This window comes from Macrosteles quadrilineatus, unplaced genomic scaffold, assembly GCF_028750875.1.
Source record: "Macrosteles quadrilineatus isolate MER2022 unplaced genomic scaffold, UCM_ALF_1.0 Scaffold_2__2_contigs__length_208266976, whole genome shotgun sequence".
In the NCBI taxonomy this organism is placed as follows: Eukaryota; Metazoa; Arthropoda; class Insecta; order Hemiptera; family Cicadellidae; genus Macrosteles; species Macrosteles quadrilineatus.
This window is the reverse complement of record NW_026542595.1, coordinates 109,328,344-109,345,380: the sequence shown is the minus strand read 5'-3', so window position 1 is coordinate 109,345,380 and position 17,037 is coordinate 109,328,344. Positions and strand designations below refer to the sequence as shown.

Here is a 17,037-nt window from a genome sequence, read left to right as displayed (position 1 = left end):
TTTATAATCGTTATTTTATGGACAACCTAATGCGGCTATCGAGTAAGACTATTTGTAGAAAACACTAAAAAACAAGATCAGCTTTTGAAAAATGATAAGATATTTACAAGAAATTGTGATTATATCGATCTGTTATGTACATCATGATTATTTCCAAAATCTTTGAGTCGAATCAGAGAGAAGTCATCAGAAATTATGACTGTTTTAAAATAACGCCTGTAATACTTAGCAATTGCTCGAATTCGAGCAACAGGGACACTAGTTACGGAATCTTATTGCATGAACAGTTGCATTTTGTTCCGTGTTGTCTCCTCACTTGTATCACCTTGAAGACCACAGGATGTGCAGGGGATAACGCCCACTTTGTTGTATAAGTAGGGGGGCCTAGGGGGGTCTAGGGGGGCAGGGGGGGATCTAGGGGGCCGGGGGGGTCTAGGGGGGCAGGGGGGATCACGTGACGTGTCGAGTAACAAGCCGGTTGCCACGACCACAGCAAGGCCTTCACAACACGGCAGCGTAGTCAGTGAGTTTCAGTGAGTCAGTGACTATACACTCAAATTCTCGCTCATCAGTTATACATCCGAACCTACCCAGTACCAAAAGTAAGTCTTATCTACCATCCCTGAAGTTTTGTATTTCAGTAGGCCTACAATATAGATTACTAGTACACCTACAGTACTGTGAAGTTCATTTTTTGGGGACAGTTTTTATTGTTTACGTTCTCACAAATTTTGATACCTGGAATAAGATATTTTCCTCAATATGTCCAGCTTTGGTTGGGTGTAGAAATAATTAATTTTAAAGTTTATCCTCACCTGAGGACGGGAAAAGATTTCAGATCCCGAAACGTTGTGTTGATTTGGTTTAAATAATCGTATAAAAGTGTTCATAATAATCCCTTACATATTTTTTTTTTTAAATAGTTAAAACTTATTCTTTAAATTTAAAACAAATTACTCAACGAAAATTATTGTACAACCCGACTGAAGCACTGGCAGCACTTGTTTACACGCTAATTTCTTATATACGACAATTTTTTTAGATTTTGTTTAGTTATAAATCAATTGCAATTGATAAATAAAGTGTAGGCTATTACCTAAATATAGTAGTTTTAGTTACCTTTATAGTTGTTTTGGAGTAAAAGTTATTTATATATTCGTAGGTGTTATGGGAGTATTTCTTACAAGTGGTATATTTGAGTGTTGCTTAATAACACTTATTGTATAATAATGTACAATTTATGAAACAACTGTAATATGTCATTTAGGGTAAATTTTAAGACAATTTAGTAAAAGTTAAAGTAGTCAATATTGAACAACAAACACACTTAACATTCATATTTATTTCATAAAAGTACCGTAGCTGAAATACATTAAAAATTAAGTACCTTTCTTTCTAAAATAGCTTTTAACTTTTAAAAGTCTTCATCAAATACTGGAATTTTCAATTTATTTTAAGATTGTCAAATTATTGAGAATTTAACCTAAACATTTCCTTCATAGCACAAGGTATTTTAATTTTTAAAATCCATTAATGTAAAGAGCTTCTCTCTTAGGTAGCTGAGACTATTTACTTTGATTACTGGAGGTAGAATTATTTTCATCCTTTTGCCAACAATTTTGACGTGTGCGCTACTGACCACTAAATATTTCTCTATATTTTTTAAATCCTCACACAAAAATACTCTTATAAACTAGAGCCTTATAAACTATTCAGTCAGAAAACGCCAGCTTTCATGCAGTAAGTGATCAAAAATGTTTAATCCCCAATTTATAATAAAAATCTTAATAAAACGGACCTTAAAAACGTGATAATAGGACCATAACATAATTCCTTATGGCTTTAATGAACACATGTCTTAATATCTCACTTTTCATAAGTTTTGTTAGCAAAAGTAATTTTGTTAATTACACAGGGTTAAGCATCTGTGTGCTGAAGTCAAATGAATACTTCTACCTTCTCATACATTTTAACGAACCTTTTAAACGTCTTCACGGGGGCATTACATATCTTATGATCTTGTCAGTAGTTCACTTTTCTGTATGCACTAATTACGTATACCACTGTAAGCAACTTGGTAGTATCGAGTAATGGGAATGTTGATCAATTGTTACGTAAGTTACAAGGACAAAATGCGTTGTACTTGAAATGTATACCATAGATTAAACATACTCTGTCAATGTTTAAACTTGAAGTGTGTGCAGTTCGATAATTATTGTCACCAATTACAATGTAATTATTGGAAGCAATTTATTTAAAAACTTCCTGAGACCTAGTCTAAAACTATTGATAAATTCGTACTCAGTCGAATTTTTTTAAGTTTCACTTTACAGTCTTAATAAAAAATTAAATGTTTTCCTGCAATCCAGCCACTAGGAGGTCACGAATTGTTGATATTTATAGGCATGCACTGTGGATGCGATACTCCCTGGTGTGGAGTTAATCCGCAATAGTGAGTACTACGACTATCTTCAGTACTAGCCTAATAATTAGACTAATTCGTTAATACCAAGGCAAAAATGTGGTACGTATTCTACTACAAAACGTAGGTCCCTTAGTTGCCATTAGCCGTATGGGCTATTAATTAACAGCTGTGTCTAAGGAACATGTCGGACTTAGTCACTAACAAGACTACAAGATCGCGCCACTCATCCTACACTTATCCTTCACTCATATTTGGGTTAAAATACGCACATAAGGACAAGATAGCACCACTCATCTCTATTCATACTTCGCTTAAAATACCTACTTTGTATGGTCGCCGTTTCAATGAACAGTATTAAAAATATTAAAGTAAAGTATTAAATTCCATCGAAATGCAACATTTAATTTAATAATAAACTATCATCAAACTAAACATTTTAGATTATTTTCCCTCAGCAAAATGAAATTCTATGGAATTGCAATATTCTACAATAATTTATCTACGTCATACTAAAATTTAACAACAATTTCCCCTTCGCAAAAATTTAATTCCATCTAATTGTAATATTTTATTTCATAATTTATCAACATCAAACGAAACATTTAAGAGCTATTTCACCGACTACAGACTGAGCTATAAGACTGACAGTTTTCAATTACTTATTGCAAAGGTGAAAAGGTTCTAAAATGTTAAGTTATGACGTGAATAAATTATCAAGTAAAATAATACAATTGGATTGAATTCAATTTATGATTTAGACTGTGATATTAAACCTTAAAAAGCGGACTGAGTACGAATTTTTCCAATAATTAAATACATTAATCTTACTTCAGGAAGTGTTGGCATGCACAACTTCAATTAATTGCTTAGTAATCAATGACGTAACGATCAAACTTGATTCACGCCAAGTTAAATAATTGACAGTATGTCTAGTATTGTTGACAACTTTCAAGTACAAAGCATTTTGTCCTTGTAACTTACATAACAATCGATAAAGCTTTCCATTACACTTCTGTACACAATATACCGTCCACCTAAAGTAAACATGCATGTTACGTAGGTTGTGATAAATTATTTTGAAACTATTATTATCATACTAATATTATAAATGTGAAAGTTTGTGTGTTTGTTTGTTTGTTTATTTGTTTGTTTGTTTGTTTGTTTGTTTGTTTGTTTGTTTGAAGTTCAATCACGCCTTAACTACTGGACGGATTGGGCTGAAATTTGGCATGATGATAGCTCACATTCCCGATTAACATATAGGCATATTCTTATTTTTTAAATCCTTTCGGGCTCCGCCCCAGTGGCTCTGTAGTTTCCCATGTTAATCTTATGAGTATTAATATTTAAAGGGAATTAAAGAATTTAGTCAGCTGTTTCAACTAAATAAAGTTGGTTGTATGATATGCAAAAGCATTAAAAGTTATAAGATTTACCAACAGGGTGCAGCTCTATATTTTTTTTGCATTTATGAAAACAGCTAATTTGAACTAAACAGCAAAAAAAAACTGTGATACGCAATGAGAACTGACCATGGTGGACCCTCCACCATGAAAACTGACTGTCAAAGTAGGATTGTTTACAGTTATGTTTATGTTTTTAATTTCATGTAAAATGTGTTCGATATTTTGAGAGTTTTGATCATTTGTTTTTCTCTATTGTTTAGGTGAAGTGGTAGAACATTATTACTATGTTAAATGTGTAATACTATAGAATACTGTAAATTTAAAGAAGCAAATTTTATCAAACTGTGTCCTCCCTCATTGCAAACGCAAAGCTTGAGTATAACTGCAATAAGCATTCTATATACTTATATTATGCCAACCCCTTACGAAGGACGGGTACTCTGCTAGTAATATTATAAATGTGAAAGTTTGTTTGTTTGAAGTTCAATCACGCATTAACCACTGGTCAGATTGGGTTGAAATTTGGTATGATAGCTCACGTTCCGAAAAAAAGTTATAAGATTTACCAACAGGGTAGAGCACTGTTATTTTTTGGCATTTATAACAACATCTAATTTGAACAAAGCAGCAACAAAAAACTGTGATACACAATGTTTTCCTATTAGGTGCAGTGGTAGAACATCATAGCTATGGTAGATGTGCTATACTATAGCATACCGTAAATAAAAAGAACCATATTTTCTTAAACCGTGTCCTCTCCCATTTCAAACGCAAAGCACGAGTATAACTACAATAAGAATTTTATTTTATACGCAAACCCCGTACGAAGGAAGGGTACTCTGCTAGTATTAAATATTTTAAAACATGACATGTAAATATATGAGACATTGTGAACCATTTAGAATTGAAAAATGGCTCACAGTTTTTAAGTATGAGTTATGAAGATAAGTGGGTTGAATATACGGTAGTAAAACAGAACATCCATAGGGTAAGATGGTTTAGAAAAGCATAAAAGACGAGAGAGAACGAGTTATTTTCCTGCTGGACTTATTCCTCGAAAGGCAATAAAGACTTGTTGTTGAGTGATGTTGGATCTATTTGCTTGTTAGAGCTCACCCTGTTAAAAATACACGGAACTGTTATTTTTATTCAAATTTCTTACTTTAGGAGAAAAATAAACGAATTTAACCTCTGTTTCTACACAATCACATTTAAACCTTTACAAAGAAAATACCCCCAGGGGCCCATTTCATAATAAACTACAAGTTACAACTTGTAACTTGTAATTTCCATTAGATTTGCATTGGGCGATCAGCTGATTTACTAATAATATTAGTTTGTACTTTATTATGAAATGGGCCCCAGAGCGTACATTGGGCTAGCACTACAAAGTGGTGAATTTGACTTCTTGACCGAGCTATTTTTGTGCCTGTCGTTAAGAGGATTGGTAAATTTGGACGGAACTTAAAACCATGCTTTGTAGCGTGAACAAAATATAAATAAATTGTAGTATAAAGCATTTTTTAACAATGCAATGTCCTTGTCTGACGATAACGTTGTTTTGTGGCGACTGCGAAATATTCACGTTTACACTATTCTACGATCGATGTTATTTAAAATTTAATACAAAATAAACTTTCACTTAAACACACTTTATCATTTGTCAAAATAATAATAACAAACAAACCATCAAAAGGCTAATGTAAACATTGTAGATTTTTTGTTGCCATATTTTTTATCTGTATTGAATACGTAATTTACATTTACTGTACTTCAAAAGCTCCACAAACAAATTGTGGAAGTACATAGCAAATGGATGGCATAGCAATCTTTGAGTAAAATTCAATCTCAGTATTTACGCCAGCTATTTCTATACTAACTTCATTTAGTAATCAAAAGAAGTATTTTGTTGGCCAATAAAATCATAGCTTTCGATCAGCTGTTTAATTTAGTTTATTTCTCGTACCCTCATTGTTGTGGTTGCCAAGCAACCATGACCTGAAAGCTCAAAACATTATTCTATCAATGTTTTGTTTATCGATTAGTTGATTATATTCGGCGGAGCAACTTTCATTTTGTTCTCAGAACATTCTGAACATTGTGTATCTATATTTTAAATATTCATTTCATTGTGTGGCGAAACATAGAGTTTGAATTGCGAGCGTGTTTAATGAGGATTGCTTACGTAATCAACCAGGATTTGGTTTTGAAATATATCTCGAACCTCCATAATCTAACTGTTGACATTTTGGTTGGCTTTAACAGTTCTCTGCATGAACAAACAATTTATTTTTAAATTCCATAATAAACTAAAATGTAAATTATGAATTCAATTTAAAAACAACAGTTACTGAAGCATTTCAAGAAAAAAAAATCCATTACATCCATTATTTATTTTCTATTTATATTATTATTACCAACCGTAAGTTATATTTCGTTTCATTTCATTTTCACCAATGCAATTTTTAATAAGATTTTACTTCTATAATTAACTATCTCATTTGGAAACAGTGTTCCTCGTTATATTTTCTCCATTAAGCACGCAAAAATAATATAGTCTACTTTGAAGTATTTAAAGGTCAATCAGTAAAGAGTACAAGTTTAGAATCCAATTGAGGGAAGTAGGCCTATTGCTTTATATTAACGATTAATAACCCTTTAGGTATTGACTCGAAGAGTTTAAGCTTTCCAACAACACTTAACTAACAAAATCGATCCATTAGAACTGTAGATTTAGTTGTACAAAGATTAAAAAATCTAACTCGGTTTGTTTACTACTATAAACTTGGAGGTTGCTGAACATTTTTGCTAATAACTTTTAAATGGCAAGGGAATCGACAAAAGAGGAAGGGAATACTCTGAAAAAGAACAACATGTCCTAAAAATCAATATTATACATGTCTTGAAAATACTTAATAAAGCCGTCCAAATAAAAAAAATTGAAAACCCCCGATTTCAATGTAGAGAACATAATATAGACATAATAAACTATCGTCTTGACGTGTGTCCTGTTACGAATGGTGCTTACTTTGAACACTTGTAGGCTTTTATGTAAAACTCTTTGAGTTGCTTTATCAAACCAACAGTAAGTGATATCTCTTTTATGTAAACAAAACAAATACAGTCTACTTATTCAAAAATTGCAAAATATTTTTACTCATCTATTTTAGCCATTAAACTAATTAATCTCATGACAAGTGTTGAGGTTTTTAAGTTTTTTTTTAGGCGGTAATACAAAAGATTATAAAGCGTTAAAATCCCTAAATTCATTTTGAAACACCCGGTATTATGAAGGAAGTATCTAAAAACACGTAAATCATGTAATTTGTGACAAATTTGTGTTTTATTGGCATTTTTAGGAATTCTGAGCAAAAAATGACAAGTTTGACAAATGTGTATATTTTGGAATTGTGCCAACAAAATTGGAAAGGACCGTTGCTGAATAAATCGTTGGAGTGCGAATAACCTATACATATTTAGATTTATTTCATAAAGAAGTTCTTAATGTTCCGACCCATTAGAGCTCAGAGCAAAATAAAAACAAGTTTTGGTTACAAGGCAAAACTTTAAAGTGAACCTTTGTATGTTTATGTTTGCAAGGTGAAATTAAAACTCAAAGGTTGCTACTTAGCGGTAAATTCTGTATTGCTTGAAAATATAGGCTGGTTTTAGTGTTTGAATCAACCGTCTGCGCCTCAGCAAACCTGCAGACTAAATGAAATTCCATTTGACTGATTGAATTATTACTAAAATATGTCCATAAACTTGTCAGATCTATTCCGTATTAAAAGTAACATTATATTCAATGAGCACCTAGGTTTGCTGTTACAGAAACGTTTTTTTAGATAGTATACGATGAGGTAGATGAATTTGACGAATTTTATTAAAATATATTAATAAACCAGCAGCAGTTTTTTTTCTCAGTTACCTTGGATATCTACAATGAAGCGATAATGTACAAAAATATTTGTTTAAGCTCAACAAGATTTTAATAAAAATTTGGTAATCCCTGTTTTAGAAATATATAAGGGAATGCTATTTTCAAAACGCAGACCACTTACGTTTTCCACTGAGTGATTAGTTAAATTATAAAACATAAAGCTTTAGGCGAAATGAAAGTGCAATAACATTAATCACACGTGGATAAAACTTTCAGCAAATCTGATGTAATGATTAATCTGCGACTCCGTACAATGTTAAAACGGAGATTTTTCCAATACATGTTTTATAATTAACCGGAACGTTTGTTTTTCCTAATAACCCAATAATGTAAGTACACAGTGTAAGTGTACAGTATTTGATACATTCGAGTGTTAAATACTGTAGGTGTTTTGTAACTCATACGTTTGCTATAATATTTCATGTAATTGCAAACGTGTATAAATTTATCTGTGAGAACAAATTAAAAAAAAAACATTAAAACAACATGAAATTTGTTCGGAAGCATATGCATCACATAAAAGCCAGCAAGTTTAAAATAAATAATATTTAACAATAAGCTTCATAGGCAACCAACTATACGGCAATATACGTAAACCAAACTAAATTTTTAGCACGAGTAAGAACACGACATAGTTATCACCCTTTCAGGCAAGATAGTAGCAGTGAGCTTTAAAACTTTGCGAGAACCTCAAGCTAGTCAGGGTGGAATCATTAAGCACTTGGAACATTGATTTACAAATTAAACTGTAGGACAACATGTTTGACACATTTAACCATAGCCTCCACTAATACAAGGCAGCGACGAGACAAAGTGGCAACACCGCAATCCCGGCCTACAGAAAACAGCTGTTGCATTCACAACGGAGCGTCTGCGCAATGTTTATGTTCTGTTATAACCACGGCAATCGGCCGGTGCGACGTTGCCAAACTATGCCGCAGCCTTGTATTAGACCAGGCTATGATTAACCGTTAAACCCGGCTAAATGTTTAAAGAGGAGGACTTCACAAGAAGAGGTTCGTGGCATTAACTCATAGTAATAGATAGCATCTTGCAGTTGTATCCCTCTAACACGAGTTAAATTTGCCACAGTTCAATAGGTTTGGGCCGAGAGTGTTCCTAATTACGCTTAGTCATATCCAGTTCACCTTGAAGTCGCAGGGCGCCACCTAGTTTCACTTAAATTAAGGAGGATTCCATTCCCGAGGAAAATGAATTTCGGCCCATTTGGACAGGAGCCTGGTTTTTAATCTACCGGTCTGAATATCCCAGATTAGAGAAAATAGGTCCAGTCTCAAGATCGTGGCCAAAATGAACATAACCTTACAATAGTTGGTATTTAGTGGTAAACAATCTGTTACCAAAGGAACAATCTAAATCAAATTTTGATAGAATACGTGAATAAAATAAACCAATTTTGTAATTCGATGATTGAATATACAATAATTTTTGGATTACAAATATAAATGAACTTATTTTAACATTGGACAATTCTTTCATTTATGAACATTTTATGGTGGTTGTATAATGTGATGTGTCAAATATTATATTTTCTTAGTGAGATATACCTCTTCACACAATATCACTCTCAAAAGTAATAAGATAAAGATAAAATAGAATATTTTGACATAATATCAAGATTGGCTTTTTTACCATTAGGCCATACTTGAACAAAAAAGCTTTTTAATAAATTTTCTTTGTGAGATATTCCTCTTAATAAAGCAGAATATGTAAATACATCCGAAACGCAGTAAAGATTGTACTGAAATTCTAGTACTTGACTTATAATTGTAAATTAGAGTGTTTTTAAGAACCTGACCTTATTTTCAAATTACCCTAGAAAGAATTATGTTTAAAATATTGTATAAAAATTTGATTTTGTTAAAGTATGGCCTAATGTTAAAATAGCCAATGTTGAGATTATGTAATCATGAGTATTCTATTATATCTGAATAATTTAAAGAAAATTGTATTATGTTAAGAGGTATATCTCACTAAGAAAATATAATATTTAACATATCAAATTATACAACTTCCATAGACTTTTTTAATTATCGTTATATAATATAAATTGGTCATAAATACAAGAGTTGTTGTTCAATGTTAAAATAAGTTCATTGATATTTTTAAGCCAATGATAATATTTAAGTTATATTAATGACTCGGAAGTCTTATTTGGTCGGATAATTAGACGCTGCAAACATGCATTAAGACTTTATTAAGCTTTATGTAAATTATTCATTAGAGAAACGATTTCAACTTTACATTTGAGTTACACAACAGAAATTATCTGGACAGCCGGATTTTGTGTAATCTTTATCCACATATTGTTAATGCTATAGCACTTTCATTTTGTCAAAAGCTTTCTGTTTTTGAATTTAATAGTACACAGTGGAAAACCTTTATGTGGTCCGCGATCCGAAAATAGTATTCCCTTGATTGTAAAACGTGGAACAACCAAATTTTTATTAAAACCATCGTGTATAGCTTAAAAAATAAGCGTCATTTTAGTTATTAAAGGTTACAAATAAAATAAAAACTTAACATTTCAAATCGATATGTTATTCTTACGGAGAAAAAGTAAATGGATTATCCAATGTAAAAACTGCTGATGGGAAGAAACATAGAATCAAAGGTACCTAAATGGTTGTTCCTTTATCTTTGAAAGGAAGAACTAGAAATTCTGTAATTGTTGTTCCTATGTTGAACCAAGGCCTAATTCTAGGAATTGATTTCTGGAAACGATTGCAGAGTGTTATAAACAAGTCTGATAAAACCTTGGAATTTTCTCCTCATATAAATTGTTTGGGAACTAAAGAAGGTCTTCAAACTTCATATCTTAACTGTGACCAATCCTAGAAACTGCAGAAATTAATTGAGGAATATCTAGGAACTAATGGAAACATTCTGAGACGTATAGATCAAGTCAAACATGTTATTGATACTGGGGAAACTAAACTTATTAAACAGAGATATTGTGCAGAGTCCCCTGCAAATAAAAACTTAATAATGAACTTGACACAGCTGTTTACATAACGAAAACAAATTAGTGAAAACAGCTGATTTATAATTACTTAAATTGCTTTACGAATTACAATCAGCCGTTTACAGTCAAATTATTAGATAATCATCTAATAATTCAGTTATTTACTCTTCATTTTGGAACACAATGTGGTATTTTGTTTGTCCTAAAATTGTAAATTCGTTATACTAATTATATAGAAAGGTTTATGAGACTGTGCATATATTGACGTTTTATTACCATTGTTGTTGGTTAAATATAAATCCAGGCGAACCACGATCGTACACAAATTAGAATATCAGCTGTTTATGAACTGATTTTAACATTAATGCATCGTTGGATTAGTCATACAGTTTCATAAAAAGTTATACTTAATATTTGTAACTAAAATAACTAATTTCTAAGATATTTAAGATCCAAACCTTTAATTGCCTACCATTTTGAATTGGTAAAACTTGTTACTCTCCACTTATGTTCTAAGTTTTAAGACAATAATTGTTAAAAAAATAGGGTTCAAAAGTTGTAGTTCAATTTCCAAAAATACAGACAAAAAAACTTGGCATTTTAGACCCTTGTGGTTTTTGCATCGTTTTGACCTAAGGAACAAATATACAGGGTTCCAGAGAGTTAATCAATGCTAATTCCAACTTTATGCTTCAACTAACATTAGTATCTTTCAGGAAAGATGGCGCCCAAGTACAAGTTGTACTACTTTGACATCAAGGGTCTTGCCGAGACTCTCCGTTTCATGTTGTCGTACATGGACGCTGACTGGGAGGACGTTAGGCTGCCCTTAGGAAGTGAACAGTGGACAGCCCTAAAACCTTGTAAGTTTTTTTTTACTTTTTCCCCCATACATTAGTGTGTGGAGAAAGTATTGTTTTCTCAAAAACTTTCGAGTTTGAGTGGATGTATCAGTTTGGGCCCCCTGAACACAGTGGTTTTTAAAGTTATGTATAAGTGTGTGTGTGTGTGTGTGTGTGTATATACATAGACACAGACTACACATGTAGTCAATTTTGATAAAAATATGGTATGTTTGTACTAATCCATAGTATTCCCATGTGTTTTATTTTTATTTTTTTATATTTTTGGAAATTTAGATTTTTAATGGTAATTTTCCAATAAAATAAAATAAATAAAAATTTCTTGAAAATGATCCGAACAATGTTATAATCCTTTAAATTCTGAACAAAATGGTTGCTGTTGCTGTATAAATTATGAATCAAACGTTTTTGTAACTTATGTTATTTCAAAAAAAAATCTTATTTTTGAAAATATGTGTTTGTTGCTGATACAGTTTTCCCACCCTTATCCTTCATGTCCCAGAACGCTAGGATCTGGCTACGAAGAACTTTACACATTACTTCAGGCTTAGTCTTGAGGGTCACGGCATTCTCACAATGATAAAATCCACTGGCGATTGGAGTAAATTGAACCCTAGACTTCATCACTTTGACGAGATTCTGGAAGATTGTGTTGAAGAAATATTTCTAGTTAAATATCTGTCGCTAATTTTTTATAATGCAAACCATCGAAACCATTGTTAGTTGTTTGCTGATTGACCATTATATTGGCTTTTGTTTTTAATTTTCTTTGTTTACACTTATTTATTTAGCAATTAATGCAGTGAAATTGATATAAAGGATAGGTGTGACGATTTATGTGTACTGTGAATTTTATTGGATACTAGCTGGCCCGACAGACGTCGTCCTGTCCTATTGTGGTTTTATGTCACATGCTCGTTCATTTTCATATTCAAGATGAGCTCGTTCGCATGGTTCAATCACGTCCTGGTTGAAGTTCGTTCGCTACGCTCACTCACCTTTAGGTTGGAGCTCGTTCGCTGCGCTCACTTGCCTTCAGGTTAGCTCGTTCGCTACGCTAACTCGCCTCGAGGTTGAAGTTCGTTCGCTACGCTCACTCACCTTTTGGTTGCAAATTAGCTGTTGTCATAAATTAAAAAAAATAATAGTGCTGCACCCTGTTGGTAAACCTATTAACTTTTTAATGCTCTTGAACATCACAGAATCAAATTGTTTAGTTGCACCAGCTGTTAAGATTCGTTAATTCCATTTAAATATGAGTACTCATAAGGTTAACATGGGAAACTCCAGAGCCACTGGGGCGGAGCCCTATTGACGGGTCTGCACCAAACTTCACACAAACCATCCTTGAATAATGCTTAATAATGCCTGAAAGTTTCATTACAATCTGTCGAGCGGTTTTCGAGTCCATAAAGGACAAACATACAAATATACAAACATACAAATATACAAACATACATTGGATTTTATATATATAGATTATAGTTTTATTTTAGGTCTTTTCTATTCAGACCTACTGGAAATTGTGTATAGTAGTTGTATTGTGGTGATAATAACTATGGAAGAGGCAGGTATGCTATGGAAGGTGGTATCGTTGACTAAGTCTATACACTATATATAAGTCTATACGCATATACAGTGTGCGTCTGTGCGAATCGGCTGCAAATCTCACTTCAACGCTTTTCACATCGTAAAAATTGCAGAATTGCTGTTATTGTAAAATTATCGGATTTAAAATGCATATCGTATAGGCCTATGATGGAATAAAAACATATTTGGTCACACAACATTTGTTTACAATATGATTTTTCACTTAAAACCGCAAGAAACTTTGTCTTTATATGTGTAAACTAGCTGATCTGAATTGTACTTGGTTTTAACTGACTACTGAATTTCCGTACGTAGGACGGGCTAACACCTCGTTAAAGTAAAGACTAAACAGGCATTGGTTAATGCGATAATCAAATTGAACACGGCAAATTAATTCTGATGCAAATTTTGGTAAATTTAAGAGTTATTTTCTTGAAGTCTTGATTTTTCTTTTACTGTGCAAACACTTAAACATGCAAACGTTCATTTGGCATTTTTTTTCTAGCGACCAAAACTTGTTTTTATTTTGTTCTAATCCCTAATGGGACGAAAACGTTTCAAGAGAGAAATCCGAATTTGTATGGGCTATTTGCATTTCAACAATTAATTCTGCAACGAGCCTCTCAATTCTGTTGTCATCTCAAAAATGTATACATTTGTCAAACTATTCCCTTTTCGGCCTTAGAGGTCCAAGCATTTTAATAAGCCACCATATATACATACGAAATAATAGTTCCTAGATGTATGGTTCAGTTTTCTTAAGTATCACTTGTTTGTTGAAAAATTCCAAAAAAATTAAGGAACGCCGATTTACGCTTAACAAAAGGTCGATCTACGCACATTAACTTCAATACTGAAATCAAAAGCATATCCGTTGATCATTTCTTAGTTCTCTTCTCTACAACAACAAATTATGTATTTGAAATTGTTCAGTAGGTACACAACAACTAAACCCAAAATGATCGAATGGAAATTCAAACTGCACAACTGTGACTAGAGACTATGACTCAGCAGATTATTTTCTTCAGTCAAGACGTTTTAAGTGTTGGTTGGTAGATGCTTGTGGTACAATGAAGGCCGAGTTACGCAAGAGAACCCATGGGAATGTTGCAGTGCGCTGGATGCGAGGTGTAATGATGTAATGATGGGTCCAAGGTCAGAAGGGTGATGGAGCAACGAGAGACTATAGTTGAATTATGCTAACTTTGTGTCAAAAATTATGTTGGGAGGATTGGTAGTAACTCAAAGATGAACCAAACATCTGCAAGATGATTTAGCTCTGAGGTGTTAATCCACGGATTTTATATCAGGGTGGCTGCGGAAAAATCCGCAAAATTTGGTTGAGAGAAAGTGAAATGTAGAAATTTTGGTCTAAAATATGTAAGGTCACAAAGTGAGTACAATTTCTACACAATCATTTAGAACCCACTGTAAAAATCTATTTTCACGATTATTTACTTTATTTTTAATTGATTCTTGGACTAAAATTTAATTGCCTTTAACGGTTCACGCAAGAATTCCGACAACGTCGTAATCATGTCCTGCGATCGCGGCATCATTGGATCATTTTTTCAATCGTGATAATATTGAAATATTTCCTTCGGAAAATCTAAACAAAAAAACTGCCCCCAAAAAATTTAATTTTGTTATATTTAGGCTACTTGGGCATGCATATTTCTAACTGTTGTCAGGAATATTTTGTGGGCTTCATCAGTCCCTGGAGCCTTATACAAGTCTTCCCAATTTTCTTCTTTTGAAAGTACTTCCTTAAAGGTGTCTAGGGTTTTCTTGTTTTGATTAAGAAAACTTCTTAATCAAATTCTGGTTTATAAACCGATTTTTCCTCAGTTAAATTTGTACAAACGCAGTCAATAGATAGTTCTTTTCTTGGGTGACGTGTGATCATTGTAGCAGAAAGTTAAAGAGTTTTTTAGCTGCAGAACCTATCAGTTTACTTTCATAGTAAATGTTGTCTGCATTATCAGTTGGCCTGTCTTTATTTACAATCCCCATTTAAAAAAATCTTTGTGTGGATAGCATGTCTGATAGAGTATTAATTGCTGGTTTGACTTGTCCTGGAGGATCGATAAGCCCGAAATAGGTAAAGAGGGTTCTTGAGGTTAATACTTATTGCACTCAATTCTAAACAGTTGTTGCTTTTATAAATTTCTATAACTGTCACGCCAAAATTTATTGAAAATTCACTATAGATCTTATTGGTGAATTTTTTGGTGGAATTTTGGAATTCCTTTCAATCTGTGCTTTTCATTGAAAAATTTTTATCCGCAATCTACGTTCTCCAGGAATCACTTTATTACCTTTCTTTACAGCTTGTAATAATTCCTTTTGCAACTTTTTTTACGAAATGAGTGTCTCGGAGGATTCTGGTCTCTACACCCTAAGTTCCTTAAAACTATTTTTAATGAGATCCTCAAGCTTGGCGACATCATTATTCCAGTCAGTATTACTTAGCAATACTCTTCACTGCTTTCAATTCAAGACCATGATTTTCTTCCAGTTCTTCTGTATTTCATTTCATGTATGCAAAGATGGGTAATGGGTGGGTGTAATGTCTTCATCCACCCTTTGGCAATGTTTTGTGTCCATATTTGAACACTATTGTGGAACCTCTTTACTTATACAGTACAGAGATCTACCACCTTAATTGTTTTGAAGTTTGTTCCAATGCCTTTTTCCTTTCTCTTGCTAATGGCGAAGTTGTGCTTCAGGCCAAATTCCACAACTTTAACCTCTTCCCTCTTGAAATGCTAACTCCGCACATTGGTGGTCTGACAGACAAGGATACCTGTGAGAACCTTAAGATGGACAGTATTTCATGATGATGCTTTGTTGCAGCGATGCCGTTTGGCAAGTTGCCTGTTCTGGAGGAGGATGGCAAACAAATCCCACAGTCTGTAGCTACCAGCCGCTACCTCGCTACCAAGGCAGGACTTGACGGCAAGGATGCTTGGGAGAATCTTCAGATTGACATCATTGCCGACACCCTTCAGGATGTTAAACAACGTAAGTATAATTTGCTGCTTTTGTTTGAATTCAATCTTGTGATGACAGATTTTTTATAATTACCTACTACCTACTAACTTTTTTTTACATTTATTACAACACAAGTTGAGCTAACTGTGATGGTTAAATACTCTGGCATAAACAGATTCTACATTATTTCTGTAAAAATACATTTTTGTATTACTTTAACTTTTTGCGATTTATCCGTCTTGAAAGTTAAGTAACAATCCCCCCAATAAACTGAAACAAAAACTTAAATACCCCCGCCGCAGCAAACCTGCAGACTAAGCGAATTTCCATTTGACTGATTGGATTTACACTGAAATGTCTACATAAAAATATAACATTTATTCTTGATTTAAATAGAATTAGTTTAACAAGTACTTAGGTTTGCTGCATCAGGGAGGGTAAAACTGTTTTTTTTTTTTTTTTTTTTTTTGTAAAATGTGAATAAGTTAGTAAGAAATGAAAACATTTTCCAAATTTGATCAAAATATGTTCACAAACAAGCAAACTACAACAGTTTACTTATTCTCCATAAGAATAACATGGGAATTTTAAATTTACAATTTTTTTGAATTTTCTCCGTAACCATTAGGCGCATAATAACGCTTCAATATACTAAATTATTTGTTTTTTTAAGCTCTACAAAATGGTTTGGAAAGAAATTGCTAAATTTTATGTTTTTGGGTAAAAAATGGGAAAAACCTATTTTTACCCCATAAAAACCCCCGTAAACCCCCGTTCCCATGGTCCGATCATGCTGGATCGCGAACTCGTTCGAATAAACGTACGTTTACACG

The 17,037-nt window shown here is 32.9% G+C and overlaps 1 protein-coding gene across 1 annotated transcript in view; it reads left to right on the top strand.

The window, feature by feature from the left end:
• The first annotated feature begins 464 nt into the window (after window positions 1-464).
• LOC128985630 (glutathione S-transferase-like) overlaps window positions 465-17,037 on the top strand; it is a 37,149-nt gene continuing 20,576 nt past the window's right edge. The window contains exons 1-3 of the mRNA XM_054405358.1: window positions 465-602; window positions 11,474-11,620; window positions 16,067-16,234. Of these exons, the coding sequence (XP_054261333.1) occupies window positions 11,479-11,620; window positions 16,067-16,234 (310 nt within the window). The 5' untranslated portion in view covers window positions 465-602; window positions 11,474-11,478. The remainder of the gene's footprint in view (window positions 603-11,473; window positions 11,621-16,066; window positions 16,235-17,037) is intronic.